General features: G+C 49.6%; 1 protein-coding gene across 4 annotated transcripts in view; it reads right to left on the bottom strand.

Annotated features, from left to right (window-relative positions):
• The window catches only part of sox6 (SRY-box 6), a 327,769-nt gene that overhangs the window by 203,320 nt on the left and 102,290 nt on the right, over positions 1–22,159 (bottom strand). For 2 of the 4 annotated variants that reach the window (XM_031899826.1, XM_031899825.1), the window contains exon 3: positions 12,276–12,395. In XM_031899826.1, the coding sequence (XP_031755686.1) occupies positions 12,276–12,352 (77 nt within the window). In that variant the 5' untranslated portion in view covers positions 12,353–12,395. 4 annotated transcript variants of the gene reach the window in all.

The raw sequence follows: 22,159 nt of genomic DNA, 5'->3' as shown, positions 1-22,159 counted from the left end.
TACTGTCCCCATCTTGTCCTACTGTCTCCATCTTGCCCTACTGTCCCCATCTTGCCCTACTGTCTCCATCTTGCCCTACTGTCTCCATCTTGTCCTACTGTCCCCATCTTGTCCTACTGTCTCCATCTTGCCCTACTGTCTCCATCTTGCCCTACTGTCCCCATCTTGTCCTACTGTCTCCATCTTGTCCTACTGTCTCCATCTTGTCCTACTGTCCCCATCTTGTCCTACTGTCCCCATCTTGCTCTACTGTCCCCATCTTGTCCTACTGTCCCCATCTTGCTCTACTGTCCCCATCTTGTCCTACTGTCTCCATCTTGTCCTACTGTCTCCATCTTGCCCTACTGTCCCCACCTTGTCCTACTGTCTCCATCTTGCCCCACTATCTCCATCTTGCCCTACTGTCTCCATCTTGCCCTACTGTCCCCATCTTGTCCTACTGTCTCCATCTTGCCCCACTATCTCCATCTTGCCCTACTGTCTCCATCTTGCCCTACTGTCTCCATTTTGCCCTACTGTCTCCATCTTGCCCTACTGTCCCCATCTTGTCCTACTGTCTCCATCTTGTCCTACTGTCTCCATCTTGCCCTACTGTCTCCATCTTGTCCTACTGTCTCTATCTTGCCCTACTGTCTCCATCTTGTCCTACTGTCTCCATCTTGTCCTACTGTCTCCATCTTGCCCTACTGTCTCCATCTTGTCCTACTGTCTCCATCTTGCCCTACTGTCCCCATCTTGCCCTACTGTCTCCATCCTGCCCTACTGTCTCCATCTTGCCCTACTGTCCCCATCTTGCCCTACTGTCTCCATCTTGCCCTACTGTCTCCATCCTGCCCTACTGTCCCCATCCTGCCCTACTGTCCCCATCCTGCCCTACTGTCCCCATCCTGCCCTACTGTCTCCATCTTGCCCTACTGTCTCCATCTTGTCCTACTGTCTCCATCTTGCCCTACTGTCCCCATCTTGCCCTACTGTCTCTATCTTGCCCTACTGTCTCCATCTTGTCCTACTGTCTCCATCTTGCCCTACTGTCTCCATCTTGTCCTACTGTCTCTATCTTGCCCTACTGTCTCCATCTTGTCCTACTGTCTCCATCTTGTCCTACTGTCTCCATCTTGCCCTACTGTCTCCATCTTGTCCTACTGTCTCCATCTTGCCCTACTGTCCCCATCTTGCCCTACTGTCTCCATCCTGCCCTACTGTCTCCATCTTGCCCTACTGTCCCCATCCTGCCCTACTGTCTCCATCTTGCCCTACTGTCTCCATCCTGCCCTACTGTCCCCATCCTGCCCTACTGTCCCCATCCTGCCCTACTGTAAACTTGAAACTTGGAACTTGTACTTTATCCTTAGGGACCCTCCTCCTGTTCGGACCCCCAATACACGGCTCGGCCTATGGGGACAGTCTGTACTTTATCCTTAGGGACCCTCCTCCTGTTCGGACCCCCAATACACGGCTCGGCCTATGGGGACAGTCTGTACTTTATCCTTAGGGACCCTCCTCCTGTTCGGACCCCCAATACACGGCTCGGCCTATGGGGACAGTCTGTGCTTTATCCTTAGGGACCCTCTGAGCGAGTAACACAGAATGGGGACAAGTAAACACTATTGTTCCCGGCCATAAAAGTCAATGGTACAAACTTGAGGTCAGGGAAACTGGATCCTCACAAACACATGTCCCGGTCACAGGACCCTCGCGCCCATCGCCCCCGAGACCCTCCCCGGAGCCACTGAACAGAGAGAGGGGTTTGCGTGATGTAAACGAATCAGTCGAAACAATCCCTGAGCCAAACATTCCGGGATATGTGAGCCCGGGAACATTGTCAGCTAAGTATAAAGCCCACAGCATGACAGCTCCAGCGGCTGGAGGGGTGGCAGCACAGGGCGACAGATAAAGAGTAAGAGAGACAGGCCATCTTAAGCAGGGGAGGGGCAGATTGGTTTGGGCCGGGGAGGGGAGCTTAGGCAGGGGAGGAAAAGACTGGCTTAGGCAGGGGAGGGACATACTGGTTTACGCAGGGGAGGGAAACACTGGTTTAGGCAGGGGAGGGAAACACTGGTTTAGGCAGGGGAGGGAAACACTAATTTAGGCAGGGGAGGGAAACACTGGTTTAGGCAGGGGAGGGACACACTAGTTTAGACAGGGTAGGGACACACTGGCTTAGGCAGGGGAGGAAAAGACTGGCTTAGGCAGGGGAGGGACACACTGGCTTAGGCAGGGGCGGGACACACTGGCTTAGGCAGGGGAAGGACATACTGGCTTAGGCAGGGGAAACATGGCAGGGCAGCAGATAGAAACTGACAAGCAGGGCCAAAATGAGAGCCAGTGATTGAGAGGGGATCGGCCATCAGATAAAGTGCAGGGAAATGTCAGACACCCTTTGTTCTCCAGAACCGTCAATTATTCTCCGTATCCGCTAAAGAGAATAAGTTACAGCTGTTAAATACTATGGGGCAGCTGCTGCCATTGGGCCCTGGGTGTTGCCCTGTGTAGAAACTCATTGTGGCAATGGCTACAGGGGGGCAAATCTGTTGGATTGAGGTGCCAATCTGGGGCAATCATTTCGTGCCCCCCGCTGTGAGCCCCCCCGCTGTTCCCCGGGTGTCAGTGGGAGAAGCAGCAGAACAGTAACAATTGGGAGAGTTTGTGTGCAGATACCTGATATCTCTGCCCCGCGGGCGTCTCATTCTCACCGACTCGGCGCTGCTATTCTGTTGGGACACGTAGGAGGGATCAGCCCCGCATTATGTACATACAGCATTCCTGCATGGGGGGTCAGCGGGGGGGTCAGCGGGAGAAGCACCTGTGCAACAAGACCCGACAAGCGCAGCCAATAATGTCACTCCCCCTGATCCATTGTTATTGACCCTCCCCCTGATCCATTGTTATTCTCCCTTCCCCAGATTCCTCATTCTTCTCCCTTCCCCAGATACCTCATTCTTCTCCCTTCCCCAGATTCCTCATTCTTCTCCCTTCCCCAGATACCTCATTCTTCTCCCTTCCCCAGATACCTCATTCTTCTCCCTTCCCCAGATCCCTCATTCTTCTCCCTTCCCCAGATACCTCATTCTTCTCCCTTCCCCAGATACCTCATTCTTCTCCCTTCCCCAGATTCCTCATTCTTCTCCCTTCCCCAGATACCTCATTCTTCTCCCTTCCCCAGATACCTCATTCTTCTCCCTTCCCCAGATACCTCATTCTTCTCCCTTCCCCAGATACCTCATTCTTCTCCCTTCCCCAGATACCTCATTCTTCTCCCTTCCCCAGATACCTCATTCTTCTCCCTTCCCCAGATCCCTCATTCTTCTCCCTTCCCCAGATACCTCATTCTTCTCCCTTCCCCAGATACCTCATTCTTCTCCCTTCCCCAGATTCCTCATTCTTCTCCCTTCCCCAGATACCTCATTCTTCTCCCTTCCCCAGATACCTCATTCTTCTCCCTTCCCCAGATACCTCATTCTTCTCCCTTCCCCAGATACCTCATTCTTCTCCCTTCCCCAGATCCCTCATTCTTCTCCCTTCCCCAGATACCTCATTCTTCTCTCAACCCCAGATACCTCATTCTTCTCCCTTCCCCAGATACCTCATTCTTCTCCCTTCCCCAGATACCTCATTCTTCTCCCTTCCCCAGATACCTCATTCTTCTCCCTTCCCCAGATCCATCATTCTTCTCCCTTCCCCAGATCCCTCATTCTTCTCCCAACCCCAGATACCTCATTCTTCTCCCAACCCCAGATACCTCATTCTTCTCCCAACCCCAGATACCTCATTCTTCTCCCTTCCCCAGATACCCCATTCTTCTCCCTTCCCCAGATACCTCATTCTTCTCCCTTCCCCAGATACCTCATTCTTCTCCCAACCCCAGATACCTCATTCTTCTCCCAACCCCAGATACCTCATTCTTCTCCCTTCCCCAGATACCTCATTCTTCTCCCTTCCCCAGATACCTCATTCTTCTCCCAACCCCAGATACCTCATTCTTCTCCCTTCCCCAGATTCCTCATTCTTCTCCCTTCCCCAGATCCCTCATTCTTCTCCCTTCCCCAGATCCCTCATTCTTCTCCCTTCCCCAGATCCCTCATTCTTCTCCCTTCCCCAGATCCCTCATTCTTCTCCCTTCCCCAGATCCCTCATTCTTCTCCCTTCCCCAGATCCCTCATTCTTCTCCCTTCCCCAGATCCCTCATTCTTCTCCCTTCCCCAGATCCCTCATTCTTCTCCCTTCCCCAGATCCCTCATTCTTCTCCCTTCCCCAGATCCCTCATTCTTCTCCCTTCCCTAGATACCTGCCTAAAGTCCCACTCAGACATATTATGGACCGAGCAGTTCGGCTGGTATATACTAAGGATATGGGAAGGTATATACTAAGGATATGGGAAGCCCCTCCGGCCACAAGGCAGAGATTTTATACGGATTCCTAAAATTCAAACATCACAACATTATGAGTTAAACACGGGTTTCTTTTGTAGTTCAGAAAGAGCCTTTGCCCTGGGACCCCGACACCGGAGGGGCCCTTTCAGTCAGAGTGAGTGTATAGGGGGGCTGTTACAGTACTGTATGTTGCTGGGGGCTATGGAGTGTATAGGGGGGCTGTTACAGTACTGTATGTTGCTGGAGGCTATGGAGTGTATAGGGGGGCATGTTACAGTACTGTATGTTGCTGGGGGCTATGGAGTGTATAGGGGGGCTGTTACAGTACTGTATGTTGCTGGGGGCTATGGAGTGTATAGGGGGGCATGTTACAGTACTGTATGTTGCTGGGGGCTATGGAGTGTATAGGGGGGCTGTTACAGTACTGTATGTTGCTGGGGGCTATGGAGTGTATAGGGGGGCATGTTACAGTACTGTATGTTGCTGGGGGCTATGGAGTGTATAGGGGGGCATGTTACAGTACTGTATGTTGCTGGGGGCTATGGAGTGTATAGGGGGGCTGTTACAGTACTGTATGTTGCTGGGGGCTATGGAGTGTATAGGGGGGCATGTTACAGTACTGTATGTTGCTGGGGGCTATGGAGTGTATAGGGGTGCATGTTACAGTACTGTATGTTGCTGGGGGCTATGGACTGTATAGGGGGGCATGTTACAGTACTGTATGTTGCTGGGGGCTATGGAGTGTATAGGGGGGCATGTTACAGTACTGTATGTTGCTGGGGGCTATGGAGTGTATAGGGGGGCATGTTACAGTACTGTATGTTGCTGGGGGCTATGGAGTGTATAGGGGCATGTTACAGTACTGTACATTGCGGGGGCTACAGAGAATATAGGGGGCTGTACATTGCGGGGGCTACAGAGCGTATAGGGGGGCTGTACATTGCGGGGGCTACAGAGTGTATAGAGGGCTGTACATTGCGGGGGCTACAGAGTGTATAGGGGGGCTGTACATTGCGGGGGCTACAGAGCGTATAGGGGGGCTGTACATTGCGGGGGCTACAGAGCGTATAGGGGGCTGTACATTGCGGGGGCTACAGAGTGTATAGGGGGCTGTACATTGCGGGGGCTACAGAGCGTATAGGGGGCTCTACATTGCGGGGGCTACAGAGCGTATAGGGGGCTGTACATTGCGGGGGCTACAGAGTGTATAGGGGGCTGTACATTGCGGGGGCTACAGAGCGTATAGGGGGCTGTACATTGCGGGGGCTACAGAGCGTATAGGGGGGCTGTACATTGCGGGGGCTACAGAGTGTATAGGGGGGCTGTACATTGCAGGGGCTACAGAGCGTATAGGGGGCTCTACATTGCGGGGGCTACAGAACGTATAGGGGGCTGTACATTGCGGGGGCTACAGAGCGTATAGGGGGGCTGTACATTGCGGGGGCTACAGAGCGTATAGGGGGGCTGTACATTGCGGGGGCTACGGAAGGCAAAGATGGCACCATGGGTAGATTACCAGGTTCGTTGCTTAGGGAATGAACAGTAGTTGTTTAACGAGGGCGTCTCATTACATCTCACACTTAACGAAGTTGGAAAAGGCACTCGAGGGGATAGGAACGTACGAGAGTGTCGGCTCTACACGCGGTGCCAGGGGAGAGGGGGATTAGAGAGCAACAATCTCGGCACAAACGTAACTGTGCGGAGTCACTAACCCTGCGCTCCCCAACCAATCGGATCAGGGCACCCCGACATTCTCTTACTAACAGTAATGGGGGGACGTTGCTAACCCTGCGCTCCCAAACCAATCGGATCAGGGCACCCCGACATTCTCTTACTAACAGTAATGGGGGGACGTCGCTAACCCTGCGCTCCCCAACCAATCAGATCAGGGCACCCCGACATTCTCTAACTAACAGTAATGGGGGGACGTCACTAACCCTGCGCTCCCCAACCAATCGGATCAGGGCACCCCGACATTCTCTAACTAACAGTAATGGGGGGACGTCGCTAACCCTGCGCTCCCCAACCAATCGGATCAGGGGACCCCGACATTCTCTAACTAACAGTAATGGGGGGACGTCACTAACCCTGCGCTCCCCAACCAATCGGATCAGGGCACCCCGACATTCTCTAACTAACAGTAATGGGGGGACGTCACTAACCCTGCGCTCCCCAACCAATCGGATCAGGGGACCCCGGCATTCTCTTACTAACAGTAATGGGGGGGGACATATTCTCTGGGGGGGCAAAGGCCACATGACCAAGGCCACTTGTCCATAACAATTGTTTTTAAACCCACTGGCCATATACACACACTGGCCATATACACACACACACCGGCCATATACACGCACACACCGGCCATATACACACACCGGCCATATACACACACACACCGGCCATATACACACACACACACCGGCCATATACACACACACACACCGGCCATATACACACACTGGCCATATACACACACACACTGGCCATATACACACACTGGCCATATACACACACACACCGGCCATATACACGCACACACCGGCCATATACACACACCGGCCATATACACACACACACCGGCCATATACACACACACACACCGGCCATATACACACACACACACTGGCCATATACACACACTGGCCATATACACACACACACCGGCCATATACACACACTGGCCATATACATACACACACCGGCCATATACACACACTGGCCATATACACACACACACTGGCCATATACACACACACCGGCCATATACACACACACACCGGCCATATACACACACTGGCCATATACACACACACCGGCCATATACACACACACACCGGCCATATACACACACACACACCGGCCATATACACACACCGGCCATATACACACACACACTGGCCATATACACACACACACCGGCCATATACACACACTGGCCATATACACACACCGGCCATATACACACACACACCGGCCATATACACACAATAAAAGCCATTTCCCAGCTCCCAGTCTCTGAATCACCCCAATTCAGTTGATTTTCTCTGCCAATGAGACGGCGCATTAGGCTCTGATTAAATGATCCTGAATTACAGCAGAAAATGAATATCCGTAAACAGCGTCCTATAAATATCCGCTCGCTAAAAAAAACGTCGGCAAATTTCTGATTCAGACTGAAATGTTACAGGGAACCAATATCAGCCGCCTCCGCATCTGTCTGCACAGAGAATAGAATATCTCTGATACAGAGAGAGGAGAGATAGACAGACAGACAGACCTACAGACCTACAGACAGACAGACCGACCTACAGACAGACAGACAGACAGACAAATAAATAGATAATAAATGTATTATTTAAACACTATTGTACAAACTGCCTGCAGTACCACTTTCTCACCAGATGACGCTCCCCATAGAGCTGCCATAGAAGAGCGCCCCCATTTATGCTGCACACAAGAGACCTGGGAGTCAGAATGGACCCATTGATTGATTGCAGATCATTTTAATCAACCATTTAATCAATCATTTTCAACCAGTAAATGGATAAAAGGGCAATACATGAATATAATAGGCCGGGGCCTGGCACAGATGTAGGGAATGGAACCCCAACTCCCCCCGGGCAAACCCAGCGCTATAGAAAGAAACGATCCCAAGCCCCCCTACTACTCCTGTTTAAAGCTCCCTAAGGCACAGGGACCCCCATCCCTCCTGTCTGCCTTACAGATAAAGGAGGAATCCAGAGCTGGAATCTGTAACCCTGAGTTCAATGGGTTCAACGTGTCAGTCCTGGTTCCTGGACTCCCCCACCCAGGGGAATGAAAAGCAGATGCACCGGGGATTCTATGGCCTCTTTCATCTCAGCAGCTTATCTGTGTCCTACTGACACTTGCCCTTTACTGGCGCTCACCTGTGATCCAGCCCAGACCCCCATAAGCACCTCCTTCCCTCCCACCTGCCCTGACCCCCTTCCTTTCTACTTGCCCCAGACTTCCCAGTCCCTTCCTTTAATTCCATCCCCATTCCCTACCTTCCCCTCACTTCTGTCCCAATGTCTGTCCCCACTTCCTCCCAATGTCCCTGTCCCCCTCACTTCTGTCCCCACTTCCTCCCAATGTCCCTGTCCCCCTCACTTCTGTCCCCACTTCCTCCCAATGGCCTTGTCCCCTCACTTTTGTCCCCACTTCCTCCCAATGGCCTTGTCCCCCTCACTTCTGTCCCCACTTCCTCCCAATGGCCTTGTCCCCTCACTTTTGTCCCCACTTCCTCCCAATGGCCTTGTCCCCCTCACTTCTGTCCCCACTTCCTCCCAATGGCCTTGTCCCCTCACTTTTGTCCCCACTTCCTCCCAATGGCCTTGTCCCCCTCACTTCTGTCCCCACTTCCTCCCAATGGCCTTGTCCCCTCACTTTTGTCCCCACTTCCTCCCAATGGCCTTGTCCCCCTCACTTCTGTCCCCACTTCCTCCCAATGGCCTTGTCCCCCTCACTTTTGTCCCCACTTCCTCCCAATGGCCTTGTCCCCCTCACTTCTGTCCCCACTTCCTCCCAATGGCCTTGTCCCCCTCACTTTTGTCCCCACTTCCTCCCAATGGCCTTGTCCCCCTCACTTTTGTCCCCACTTCCTCCCAATGGCCTTGTCCCCCTCACTTCTGTCCCCACTTCCTCCCAATGGCCTTGTCCCCCTCACTTCTGTCCCCACTTCCTCCCAATGGCCTTGTCACCCTCACTTCTGTCCCCACTTCCTCCCAATGGCCTTGTCCCCCTCACTTCTGTCCCCACTTCCTCCCAATGGCCTTGTCCCCCTCACTTCTGTCCCCACTTCCTCCCAATGGCCTTGTCCCCCTCACTTCTGTTCCCACTTCCTCCCAATGGCCTTGTCCCATCACTTCTGTCCCCACTTCCTTCCTTGTTCTATCTCCCCCATTACACTGGGGGTCAGTTATAAAGACTGGGCAAATTTGTACCTGGGCAGTAACCCATAGCAACCAATCGGGTATTTGCTTTTATTACTCAACCTGCAGCCAGATGAAAAAGACTAATCACTGATTGGTTGCTATGCGTTACCGCCCAGTCTTCCTTATTCCCATATGATGAGGAGGATGATGGTGACTTCCCTGTTCCCCTATTGCCCCCTCCAGCCTTCCCTGTGCCCCTCTCCCCATACAAGCAGCCGGGGGGGGGGGGTCAGTACGTGGGGCCGGTGGGACAGACAGAAAGAAAGGCGGCATTTAGGGGCCGGCCAGTAGCGCCTCTGTGTGGAATTTCACAGCAGCAGAAGCGGTGGCGCTAATGGCTGAGGAAGTGCCAGGTCAGAGCCAGACTCCTTCACTGTAACAAGGGAAACGCTTGTCTCACGTCGATGCTCTTTGTACTGATGGGGGGGGATTAAAGGGGAAGTTACACACAACCTGAGGCAAAGTAAATCCCTGATCTCTGCTCTTCCTGCTCTTGTGGAGTTTGAATTATTTGCAGACTGGAACTGAACTACTTGGCCTTTGCTTGTTGGGGTCAGTGACCCTGCACAAAAATAACCCACTTCATTAAGGCTGAATTGCTCCATTTGCCCCTCCCACTCCTTCTATCCCTAATCACTCCCTGCTCGCTAGGAACCAGTGGCGACCAATCAGATGCTTGCTTTCAAACCAGTAAATGCTGCCCGCTGATTGGACGCTGCAGGTCACTACACCTGTTACCCCCTAAATTCCAAACTGGAGATTGGCTGAACACAAACATCATAACAAAATAAAATATGAATTTCAGCAATTTCGTCCAATCCATATTTCCTTTGGCCGCAATGGATTTTATATGGCCCCGTAGGCCTTCAGCTCCCAGCATGCCCTCTGGCTCTGGTGTATGCTGGGAGCTAGAGAGGGTTTCAACCAATGGCGAGTAGTCAATGGGGGCACAGAACTGCCCGGGGGGGGGGGCGGGAGCTGCCACAGTGATTGTGACTCGCTGGAAGGTTTCCAATATCCAATCAAAATAAACAAAAGAAAAAGTAAAATAAATTCTGTGCCCAAACAATAGTGAGTGGGAGTCGGTGACGCGGGCTGCAGCGCTGCACATAACGGATGAGGGTAATTACTGCCCTTTAATGAGGCAAACGAACCCAGCGTATTGCGTAACTTTCCCACTGCACCAAAAGTAGCAAAATCCCCACAATTCAGCCCCCATTAAGCACAGAGCCCCCCATTTCCTTCCTCTTCAACTGGCAGCTCTTGAGAGCAAGTCCTACTTCCTGTAGATTGCAAGCTCTTGAGACTACTTCCTCAACCTCGCCTCCTTTCCCTAGATTGCAAGCTCTTCCGTCCTCACGAATCAAACGAGCCAGACTGCAAAAGGCCCAACGTGACCATCCTGCCCCTATTGCCCTCATTAGTGCAGAATTGCGGCCAATTTTAAAGGGTAAGTCTGCCACCCCCCCCCCCCCCCCCACACACACAAACCCCCTTGGGGAGGGGAAATCGTTAGGAAACGCTTGGCCTGAGGCCCCATAATAACCGGCCCCTGTTCCAATCAGGTTTCCCTGCGGTGAGATATTTATAACAACACATAGTTAATGTGAGATGCCCCTGTGGGGGGTAAGTATCAGATACCCCCGGGGTATCTGTCACTGTCAGAGCAATCACAGTGTAATCTGCCCCACGACTCCCCAGCTGCCAACTGTGCCATGGAACTGAGCCGGGCACTCACCAGGGAAACACAAGGTCCGGGGGGGGGGGGGAGACCGGGCGTACTTAACCCCTTCAGCCCCGGGGGCAGGTTTTCAGTCTCTACATTATATTCTTTTTTCCCAGACGGAATTCCCGGGACACATGGGAGAAACGTGTCCTTTCTTTCCCCTTTAAACAGAAGCATTTAATTGTTTTAACCTGCGAGTCAAGATCTGCCGGGGATTACAAGCTGTCAGCCGGGGCTGCCGAAGGGAAAGTGATGGGGGGGGGGCTGCCCAAATACCCCCCCCCCCCCCACACACACACACAATGCACAATATTCTCCCCTTCACGCAACCGGCGCCGGAGTGTGGCACCTAGCGACGCGGCTTATTGCGCCGCCGCTTTAAATAACATTTTCTAAATAACCAAAAACAAATCGAATACAAATTCCAGAAATAAACATTTATAAATTACAAATCAGCCTTCAAAAAAATCCACAAAAATAAAATCCGTTATATTATTATATGATATTATATTACTAGACTTCTGTACCGGCGCTTTGGGGAAAAAAAAACCGAAATAATTCCAATATAAAGAAAAAATAAAATTCAATTGAAAAAATGAAATTTAAAAATTCGGATTCAATTAAAAAAAAAAATAAATTCTAACAGTAAAGAAATTCCTAATAAATAATGAAATAATAATCATTCCAGGGGGGAAAAGAAAAATTATACTTGGAAAAAAAATAAAATAATTGTCCGTACAAATCGGTCGCCGAATAGAAATAAAATCATTCCAAGGGGGTTGTGTTTGGGGTTGGCAGACTTACCCTTTAAAATTGGCCGCAATTCTGCACTAATTGCCCGTAAAAATTGTAAGCTCTCTTGTAGAGTGTAAGCTCTTTGGGGCAGGGCTCTCTTCACCCCTTGTATCAGTTATTGATTGCTTTATATGTTACTCCAATGTATGAAACCCACTTATTGTGCAGCGCTGCGGGGTATGTTGGCGCTTTATAAATAAATGTTAATAATAACAATAAAATAATAAAAAATCGATCGTCAAATAGAAATAAAATAATTCCAAATCACCGGAATAATAACATTCGACCCAAATATCAGAAATGACTTTTTTACAAAAACTCAAGCGAAAATGTGAATTTTTTTTAAAATCGGGGGAAAACGTCGCCTTCGGAACGATAACCCCCCACAAAGCGCAGTAAGGATATTTATAGGAAAGAGCCGCTACTCACAGGAATGGGTCCTCCTTCCACTCGTCGTTGAGGTGATCTCCTACCACACCGGTCAGAACTTCAGAGGTTGATGGCATAACCCCCTCAGAACCTTTCCCAATTTGCCAGGAACCACAGTCACTGCGGGGAGGAGAGCACAGCCAATTAGAGCCTCAGGAGCGAACCCCCAAATCCAAGCAGCCCCCCGACATGTGTAGGACATGGGTAGAGGCCAGAGTGAAGTCTCCCACCCGGAGCGGAGGAAGCGAGGGGTTAAGGGGCCGGGGCCTAGGGGGAGAAGTGCTGCCCGGGCTGCCGCTGCCACTGCTGCTCCTCCAGTAAAGGGAAAGTTAAGAGGCAGTGCAGGCAGCGGCGGCACCAGAGCAGGCTATTTGCTGAGCAACAGTAGTGCTCTGTGGTTTCCCTCACACTTGACAGTAAGTTATGAGCCCTTTGTGAGTATAAGGGAAGGAAAACAGAGATCGGAATTTGGCAGGAAAATATAATACAGAATTCTCCTGTCTATGGAACCTGAAGTTTCTTTCTTTTTTTTTTTCTTTCCCTTTGGTGAAAACAATCGGCCATTGTTACCGGGGGAAGAAAAGCAACTCTGACAGATGAAATATAGTGGGGCCCCTTCTAGGAACACAGTAAACAAGACTCCATTGAGAGCAGAGCTTTTTGTCATTTTCTAAAGATACAGGGGGGGGGGGGGGAAACGATTTTTACGTGATCGGAGTTTGAATTTAATCAATTAAAGGTGAAGTTGCACCGGCGCTTCTACGGGGTTAATTATGACCCCCATTGGAAACCACTGGCACTTTAGTGGGGTTAACTAGGACCCCCACTAGAAAGCAATTGCACTTTAATGGGGTTAACTAGGACCCCCGTTAGAATCCACTGGGGCTTTAATGGGGTTAACTAGGACCCTCATTAGAAAGCAATTGCACTTTAATGGGGTTAACTAGGACCCCCATTACAAATCACTGGGGCTTTCATGGGGTTAACTAGGGCCCCCATTACAAATCACTGGGGCTTTAATGGGGTTAACTAGGACCCCCATTAAGAAACCACTGGCACTTTAATAAGTTTAACTAGGACCCCCATTAGAAATCACTGGATATTTAATGGGGTTAATTAGGGCCCCCTAACAGAAACCATTTGGGCTTTAATGGGGTTAACTAGGACCCCAAAATTGGACGCCAGCTAACATATAATGTATAAGGTCTACCAGTACTGGGTTAACTAAGACCCCCGTTAGAAACCACTGGCACTTTAATGGGGATAACAAGGACCCCCATTATAAACCACTGGCACTTTAACGGGGTTAACTAGGACCCCCATTAGAAACAACTGGCACTTTAATGGGGTTAACTAGGACCCCCATTATAAACCACTGGCACTTTAACGGGGTTAACTAGGACCCCCATTAGAAACAACTGGCACTTTAATGGGGTTAACTAGGACCCCCATTAGAAACAACTGGCACTTTAATGGGGATAACAAGGACCCCCATTAGAAATTGCACTTTAATTAGAAATTGCACTTTAATGGGGTTAACTAGGACCCCCGTTAGAAAACGCTGGAACTTTAATGGGGTTAAATAGGACCCCAAAATTGGACGCTAGCTAACATATAATGTATAAGGTCTCCCAGTATTGGGGTTAACTAGGACCCCCATTAGAAATCACTGGCACAGTAATGGGGTTAAACAGGAGCCCATAGGCCGCTAGCGATAGACTGTGGCACTTTTACTCGCAGGAGGAGGAGGAAGACACAATGAGTGGATGCTCTAATCAAAGGCTGAAAGAGGAGCCAAGAGTCGGCCATTGTTCCGAATAAAGGGCTAATTCTGTCTGAGGCAGGAAAGGAGCAGGACAGTGCACATCAGTCCCTAGAAATATGAAAGGAAGGAACCATTTTGCCCATTGTTGGGGGGTCCATGTGGACCCCAGTGAAGTCATCGTTGGCAGGGGTTGGCCTCCAGGAATGAAAAGAAGAGCTGGGATAACTATAGATTGGCCATCTGGGCTGGCAGAACAGTGGGGCACTTTATTTACCCCCATCCCTGTCCCTTTTGAATCCAAAAATAGCCGCCCAGACCCGGCTCCGGCCAATCAGATGCCACGGAAATAAAAAAAGCACTTTTGTCTTTTTGCAAAATTAGAAAGAAACAATGAATCAGTAACATTGTATCAAGTGCGACAATTATGGGGGGGGGGCATTTAAAGGGGAAGTCAGCCGTAACCTCCCGCCCCCAACCCCTTGGCGCCTGAGAGGTTAACAGGCGCCCCCATTTTTGTTCCACAAGGGCCCCGCCGGGAATAAGCGCCATATCCACTCAATGTGATCGTTTGTAGTGCGCGTAATTTTCTACCATAATTAGAAGCAATTAGTGCAAACTCACAAATTTGGGGGGGGTTTAACCCTAAAAATCCCAACTTTCATAGACCTGAGCGTCGCTTAGTGTTCCAGACGCCTGTTAATTATTCGTTATTCTTTTGGGGGGGGGGGTCGTTATTACTAACAGGCACGACTGGGACACCCGAAACCCTACGTTCTTATTGGCCAGGTCGCTAATTATTGGGGGGGTTTGGGCTGCGGAGAGGGAGCGCGAGCCAATGAACTCCCAGAATCGGATCGAGTGACACCCCCGGGGGGGTTTGCACATCATTTGGAAAACATGAACACAAGCGCCGAGCCCCGTCCCACCCAACTACAGTAACGGCTATTGTGTGGGTGTCAGTCTGCGGCGCCCCCCCCCCCTCCCCGCCAGCTGCACAATGGTAGGGGCCCAAGGGGGCGGGGGGAATTAATCGCGTTGTGTGATGTCATCCCAGTGATGTCACTAGTGTTAAAAATAATGATCCCCTATTATAGGGGGGGTAACTCCACCCCCCCCTTCCCTACGGGGGCTCAGGAGGGACACACAGGCGAATGCATTCGGGCAGGTTTGACGGATCCCTTTGGCCTTTCTTGTGTCAACAGCGAGTTGGGCGGCAGATAAAGGGTTTTACCTGTGATTATAGCGAGTGGCGCTCGGTGCTTTCCAGAAGGTCAGGGCCCCCCCATCCCCCGGCGCTCCCCCATATTTAATCCCATGAAAAGGTGAGAATTGATTATACATGTGCAACATGCTATCACTCCTAAATGATTGGCGCCGGGGGCCGAGGCGCGCGGGGGGGGGGAGGAAATGGCCGATCTCTCATCCTGCGCTTTCCCTTCTTTATTAACCCCTTAATCACAGAAGTGCTGCTGGGCCCCCACCCAAAGAATCTCAGGAGCGGGCAATGAAAACTCTATGCTCCCCACTTCAATTTCTACGTCCATTGCCTTCCAGACCCCCCTGTTGCACGGCCCCCCCCCCCCCCCAGATCTGCCACTACACAGAATCCTTGAATCGGGGGGTTGAAGCAAAGTGTTTAAATGGTCAACAATGTCCTATATTGCAGGGAATGATAAAAAGTGTAAACCGACCAATCAGATGTCGACTTTCATTACCGCAACTGCCATAAATTGATTAAAGCTAGCTGATGATTTGCTGGTTGGGAAAATGTTGCTTGTGTTGCTACAAAAAGCTGCCCAATTGGGCCCCTGGGTAAACAAGAGGATTATAATGGGCACCTATAGTATAAACAGTCCCAATCCTCCATGACAGGCGGCCAATGGCAGCTTGTGTAGGGCCAGATAGAAGGAGTTAAATTAACTCTTAGTATGACATGGATATTGATATGCTGAGACACTTTGCAGTTGGTCTTCATTTTTTATAGTTTTTCAGTTATTAAGCGTTTTGATCTTCAGCTCTCTGTTCTGGTTACTAGGGCCTTGTTTACCTTAGCAACCAGGTAGTAGATTGCACGAGAGACTGGAATATGAATAGGAGAGACACTGAATAGATATAAGGGATAAAAAGTAACAATAACAATAAAACTGGAGCCTCACAGAGCAATAGGGTTTGGCTGCCGGGGTCAGTGACCCCCATTTGAAAGTTGGAAAGATAATGAAGACCAATTGAAAAGTTGCTAATTCTATAGGAATAGGGGAGGGGCTGAATAGAAAGATAAGGAATAAAAAGTAATGGTAACAATAAAACTGGAGCCTCACAGAGCAATAGGGTTTGGCTGCCGGGGTCAGTGACCCCCATTTGAAGGCAAGAAAGGGGCAGAAGACATTTCCGAAACTATAAATATTAAATAAGACCAATTGCAAAGTCGCTAGAATTAGGATATTCTATAAAACGCTAAAAGATAACTGAAGGGTGAAGCACCAGGCAGACAATTAGGGAAGAAAAGCAGAAAGCGACTCATGAGTCGCACACAGCAGTGTCGGGCCCCTGAGCACAGAGAATGGGGGGGTCGGTTCTGGCAGGGGGAGCATGTTCTGTGCGACACGGCGGTTTCCAGAGTCAGACAATAAATAGACGCCGGGGCTAAGGTTGCACTCACTACCACTCAAACCTTCATCGGATCGGCCGGTGCCAGGGAGCTCGGGCAGGGCGCCAGGGGATGCAGCGAGGGGATTCGCTGGGAAGGAAAGCCGAATATTTATTTGTTTAGTTGCCGTCCAAGAACCAGTGGGGGGGGCTCTGGGCAAATCTGACCGTGATATCATTACTATAAACACAATCTGCCCAGGCTCCCCCCCCCCTCAACTTGTTATACCCCAACAGGTGCAGCATTTGTGTATTTTAAAGGGGAAATCAACCCTCCCAGTAAAAAAAGGAGATTATTGTACTGAACAATTAGCTGTAACCCCATAGGGAAACACTATGGCACCCCCTACCAATATGTATAAATACAAATATACAGAGAAGGAATGTTCTGGGCACACAATAAGCTGTACCCCCATACTGTACTGTCTAAGGGAAACACTATGGCACCTCCTACCCATATGTATAAATACAAATATACAGAGAAGGAATGTTCTGGGCACACAATAAGCTGTACCCCCATACTGTACTGTCTAAGGGAAACACTATGGCACCCCCTACCCATATGTATAAATACAAATATACAGAGAAGGAATGTTCTGGGCACACAATAAGCTGTACCCCCATACTGTACTGTCTAAGGGAAACACTATGGCACCTCCTACCCATATGTATAAATACAAATATACAGAGAAGGAATGTTCTGGGCACACAATAAGCTGTACCCCCATACTGTACTGTCTAAGGGAAACACTATGGCACCTCCTACCCATATGTATAAATACAAATATACAGAGAAGGAATGTTCTGGGCACACAATAAGCTGTACCCCCATACTGTACTGTCTAAGGGAAACACTATGGCACCCCCTACCCATATGTATAAATACAAATATACAGAGGTGGAATGCTCTGGGCACACAATAAATATTTTCATAAACATATTCAATACAACCCACAATCCTCTACTACATCCAAACACCCCCTGAAGCCTCTCCTGGACCATTCTGCCTATTGGGGCCCCTCCCATGACACAGTGTAAGTGACTATAGGGGGACAGACGAGGGCTGCGCTGGCAGCATCACCGTTGGGGGGTCCCACTGGGTATTTTGCTCAGTTGTGAAGCCATAAAAAAAAATTCCAACCAATTTAGAGCAGGAATTTCATCAGAATTCAAATTCAGACAAAAGCAAAAAGAAAGTTTGCCCCCCCCCCCTGTCCTTTATTCTGCTTTAAATATACATTGTGGGAGGAGCTTCTATTAACCCCTGCCTGTACAATTAGTGGCACACTGCATAAATACCTTTATTGTCAACAGAGAAAGCAAATAGAGAGTGAAGGCCAAACAAATATTTGAATGGTGCATGGGGGGGGGTCGTCAGCTCCTCTACTTTCCATAGGTTTAAACATAGGAACAAGCGAGGCAGCTGCTGATTTCCCAGTATGCGAAACGCGTGCGCCTTAAACAATGCGCGGGAGTAGCACAGCGCCAAGGGGCGGGGTCACCCCATGGCTAAATCCCACCTCCCCAACTTACCCACTGCCAGAGAGTATAGGTTATCCCTCAGCCTATTGGTATTACTGGGAGCTGCAATGTCAGTTCCTCAGCTCAAGTGACACATTAAATCCACAGTGGGCGGGGCTCAATGAAATATGGCTCCTCCTACTCATATGTATAAATACAAATTTACAGAGAGGGAATGTTCTGGGCACACAATAAGCTGTACCCCCATACTGTACTGTCTAAGGGAAACACTATGGCACCTCCTACCAATATGTATAAATACAAATATACAGAGAGGGAATGTTCTGGGCACACAATAAGCTATACCCCCATACTGTACTGTCTAAGGGAAACACTATGGCACCCCCTACCCATATGTATAAATACAAATATACAGAGAAGGAATGTTCTGGGCACACAATAAGCTGTACCCCCATATGTACTGTCTAAGGGAAACACTATGGCACCCCCTACCCATATGTATAAATACAAATATACAGAGAAGGAATGTTCCGGGCACACAATAAGCTGTACCCCCATACTGTACTGTCTAAGGGAAACACTATGGCACCCCCTACCCATATGTATAAATACAAATATACAGAGAAGGAATGTTCTGGGCACACAATAAGCTGTACCCCCATACTGTACTGTCTAAGGGAAACACTATGGCACCCCCTACCCATATGTATAAATACAAATATACAGAGAAGGAATGTTCTGGGCACACAATAAGCTGTACCCCCATACTGTACTGTCTAAGGGAAACACTATGGCACCCCCTACCCATATGTATAAATACAAATATACAGAGAAGGAATGTTCTGGGCACACAATAAGCTGTACCCCCATACTGTACTGTCTAAGGGAAACACTATGGCCCCTCCTACCCATATGTATAAATACAAATATACAGAGAAGGAATGTTCTGGGCACACAGCTAGAAAGCATCGCTGGGAAAATTCAGCCCCAGTTACTATTAGAATTTTCTAACACTTTCTCAAGCCTTTGGGCAGAAGTTAAATATGAAGAATCATTTCCTGTCCAATAGGAACGTCCATGCCGGCGTTGCTAGGGAGCCCTGTCCCTGCCAATGCCGTACACTGTCCCATGCAGTTTCTGTGCCTCCCGGTTGCCAAGTCTCGGGGCGCGGGGGGAGCGCGTAGAAGCCCCCGCCTGGCAGGTTTGAGGGGATCCCCTGCTGTTACTATTTCCACGGTTTCCATGAATATCTCACAAACTGGCAAATAGGAGGCAAATATTTGAATCCATTTGGTTCCTTTCTCATCGCATTTGCCAAGAATTCCTCGCGCCGCGCCAGGCTGGGGGGGGGAATTGGCGCAGGGCGGGGTGGGCACGGGATGGATAAAGGGGGGGCACACGTCGCACATGAAGAATCTGACAGAAGCGTTTGGGGAACAATAGAAATAACCGCGTCTCTTTGGGCGACGTTACATTCCGGGGCCCGGGGGACGCGGCGTGACGCGGGCGGGATCCGGCCAATTCATTCACGGGGGGGGGGCTAAAAGCATTTCGCACAAGAGTCCAATTTCCTCAGCAGAAAGTTTCCACATTAAAGATTTAAACCCAACATTTGTTAAAGAGGTTTTCTGTACAATAGCGGAACTCAGAGGGCAGGGCCACAGGGCTGGGAGAGCCAATGGCGAGCGGCCGGGGGGGCTTTACCCAAGCACCTCGGTCAGACCCCAATATATTCAGAATAATATATTTATTCATGTGTGTGGGGTTAATGCAATGCTCTGAATCCATTTTCTGCAGTGATCTTGACGGCATGTGTGGGGTTAATACAATGCTCTGAATCCATTTTCTGCAGTGATCTTGACGGCGTGTGTGGGGTTAATACAATGCTGTGAATCCATTTTCTGCAGTGATCTTGACGGCATGTGTGGGGTTAATACAATGCTCTGAATCCATTTTCTGCAGTGATCTTGACGGCATGTGTGGGGTTAATACAATGCTCTGAATCCATTTTCTGCAGTGATCTTGACGGCATGTGTGGGGTTAATACAATGCTCTGAATCCATTTTCTGCAGTGATCTTGATGGAGTGTGTGGGGTTAATACAATGCTCTGAATCCATTTTCTGCAGTGATCTTGATGGAGTGTGTGGGGTTAATGCAATGCTCTGAATCCATTTTCTGCAGTGATCTTGACGGCATGTGTGGGGTTAATACAATGCTCTGAAATTCATTTTCTGCAGTGATCTTGACGGCATGTGTGGGGTTAATACAATGATCTGAATGCATTTTCTGCAGAGATCTTGACGGCATATGTGGGGTTAATACAATGCTCCGAAACCATTTTGCTGCAGTGATCTTAACAGCGTATGTGGGGTTAATACAATGCTCTGAAACCATTTTGCTGCAGTGATCTTAACAGCGTATGTGGGGTTAATACAATGCTCTGAAACCATTTTCTGCGGTTATCTTCATGGCTTGTGTGGGGTTAATACAATGCTCTGAAACCATTTTCTGCAGTGATCTTAACGGCGTATGTGGGGTTAATGCAATGCTCTGATTCCATTTTCTGCAGTGATCTTGACGGCATGTGTGGGGTTAATGCAATGCACTTATTTTATTTACAGATTTTCCGAGCCCCAATACAGCAGCACATTTTGTGGGGGCCCTAGGCTGGTGTTTTTCTTAGGCCCAATATTTTATTGAGATGGGAGAGAAAATAAAAACCATAAAACAAAAATAAATTTTTCTATATGAAATCAATGGAACCTGCGATGCTGATGAGCCAATGGGAGTGAGGGAATTCCGTGGGAACCAATCACCTTTGGACAATAATAAACAAGACAATTCCTGGGTAAGAAGCAGAACTTAAGGGGAACAGGCGCAGCTCGGGGCCCTCACAGTGTTTCTTGGGCGTCGCAGGTTTTTACATGCAGGGAAAATGCGACGCTGCAACGGGGCAGTTTCTCCAGCCGCTCGGTGACTGTATCGGGTTCCACTGCGCTGGGAGAGTTGCGGTTTGTGGAACAAATATTTTATATATGGAGCTTGTGAGCTGTAATGAGACAGGGGAGGTTTTATGGGCCACGTTATATAAGGTTTTATTATGCGCCAATAATGCGCTTTATTAACCGAGTCCCACGTGGCCTCGTAACGTGAACCTCACCGTCTGCCGTCCCCCCAGCAGCAAAGCCGCATTGTCTGTGTGAGTATTGGGGGGCCAGTGGGGTCCCTGACTGATGTACAATATCAATATATGTGTGAGATACAGATCATTATCCCCAAGGTTTGGGGGTGCAGGAGTATAGGGGGGCCAGTGGGGTCCCTGACTGATGTACAATATATGTGTGAGATACAGATCATTATCCCCAAGGTTTGGGGGTGCAGGAGTATAGGGGGGCCAGTGGGGTCCCTGACTGATGTACAATATATGTGTGAGATACAGATCATTATCCCCAAGGTTTGGGGGTGCAGGAGTATAGGGGGGCCAGTGGGGTCCCTGACTGATGTACAATATATGTGTGAGATACAGATCATTATCCCCAAGGTTTGGGGGTGCAGGAGTATAGGGGGGCCAGTGGGGTCCCTGACTGATGTACAATATATGTGTGAGATACAGATCATTATCCCCAAGGTTTGGGGGTGCAGGAGTATAGGGGGGCCAGTGGGGTCCCTGACTGATGTACAATATATGTGTGAGATACAGATCATTATCCCCAAGGTTTGGGGGTGCAGGAGTATAGGGGGGCCAGTGGGGTCCCTGACTGATGTACAATATATGTGTGAGATACAGATCATTATCCCCAAGGTTTGGGGGTGCAGGAGTATAGGGGGGCCAGTGAGGTCCCTGACTGATGTACAATATATGTGTGAGATACAGATCATTATCCCCAAGGTTTGGGGGTGCAGGAGTATAGGGGGGCCAGTGGGGTCCCTGACTGATATACAATATCAATATATGTGTGAGATACAGATCATTATCCCCAAGGTTTGGGG

Source organism: Xenopus tropicalis, chromosome 4, assembly GCF_000004195.4.
Source record: "Xenopus tropicalis strain Nigerian chromosome 4, UCB_Xtro_10.0, whole genome shotgun sequence".
NCBI lineage: Eukaryota > Metazoa > Chordata > Amphibia > Anura > Pipidae > Xenopus > Xenopus tropicalis.
This window is presented reverse-complemented; position numbering and strand designations above follow the sequence as displayed.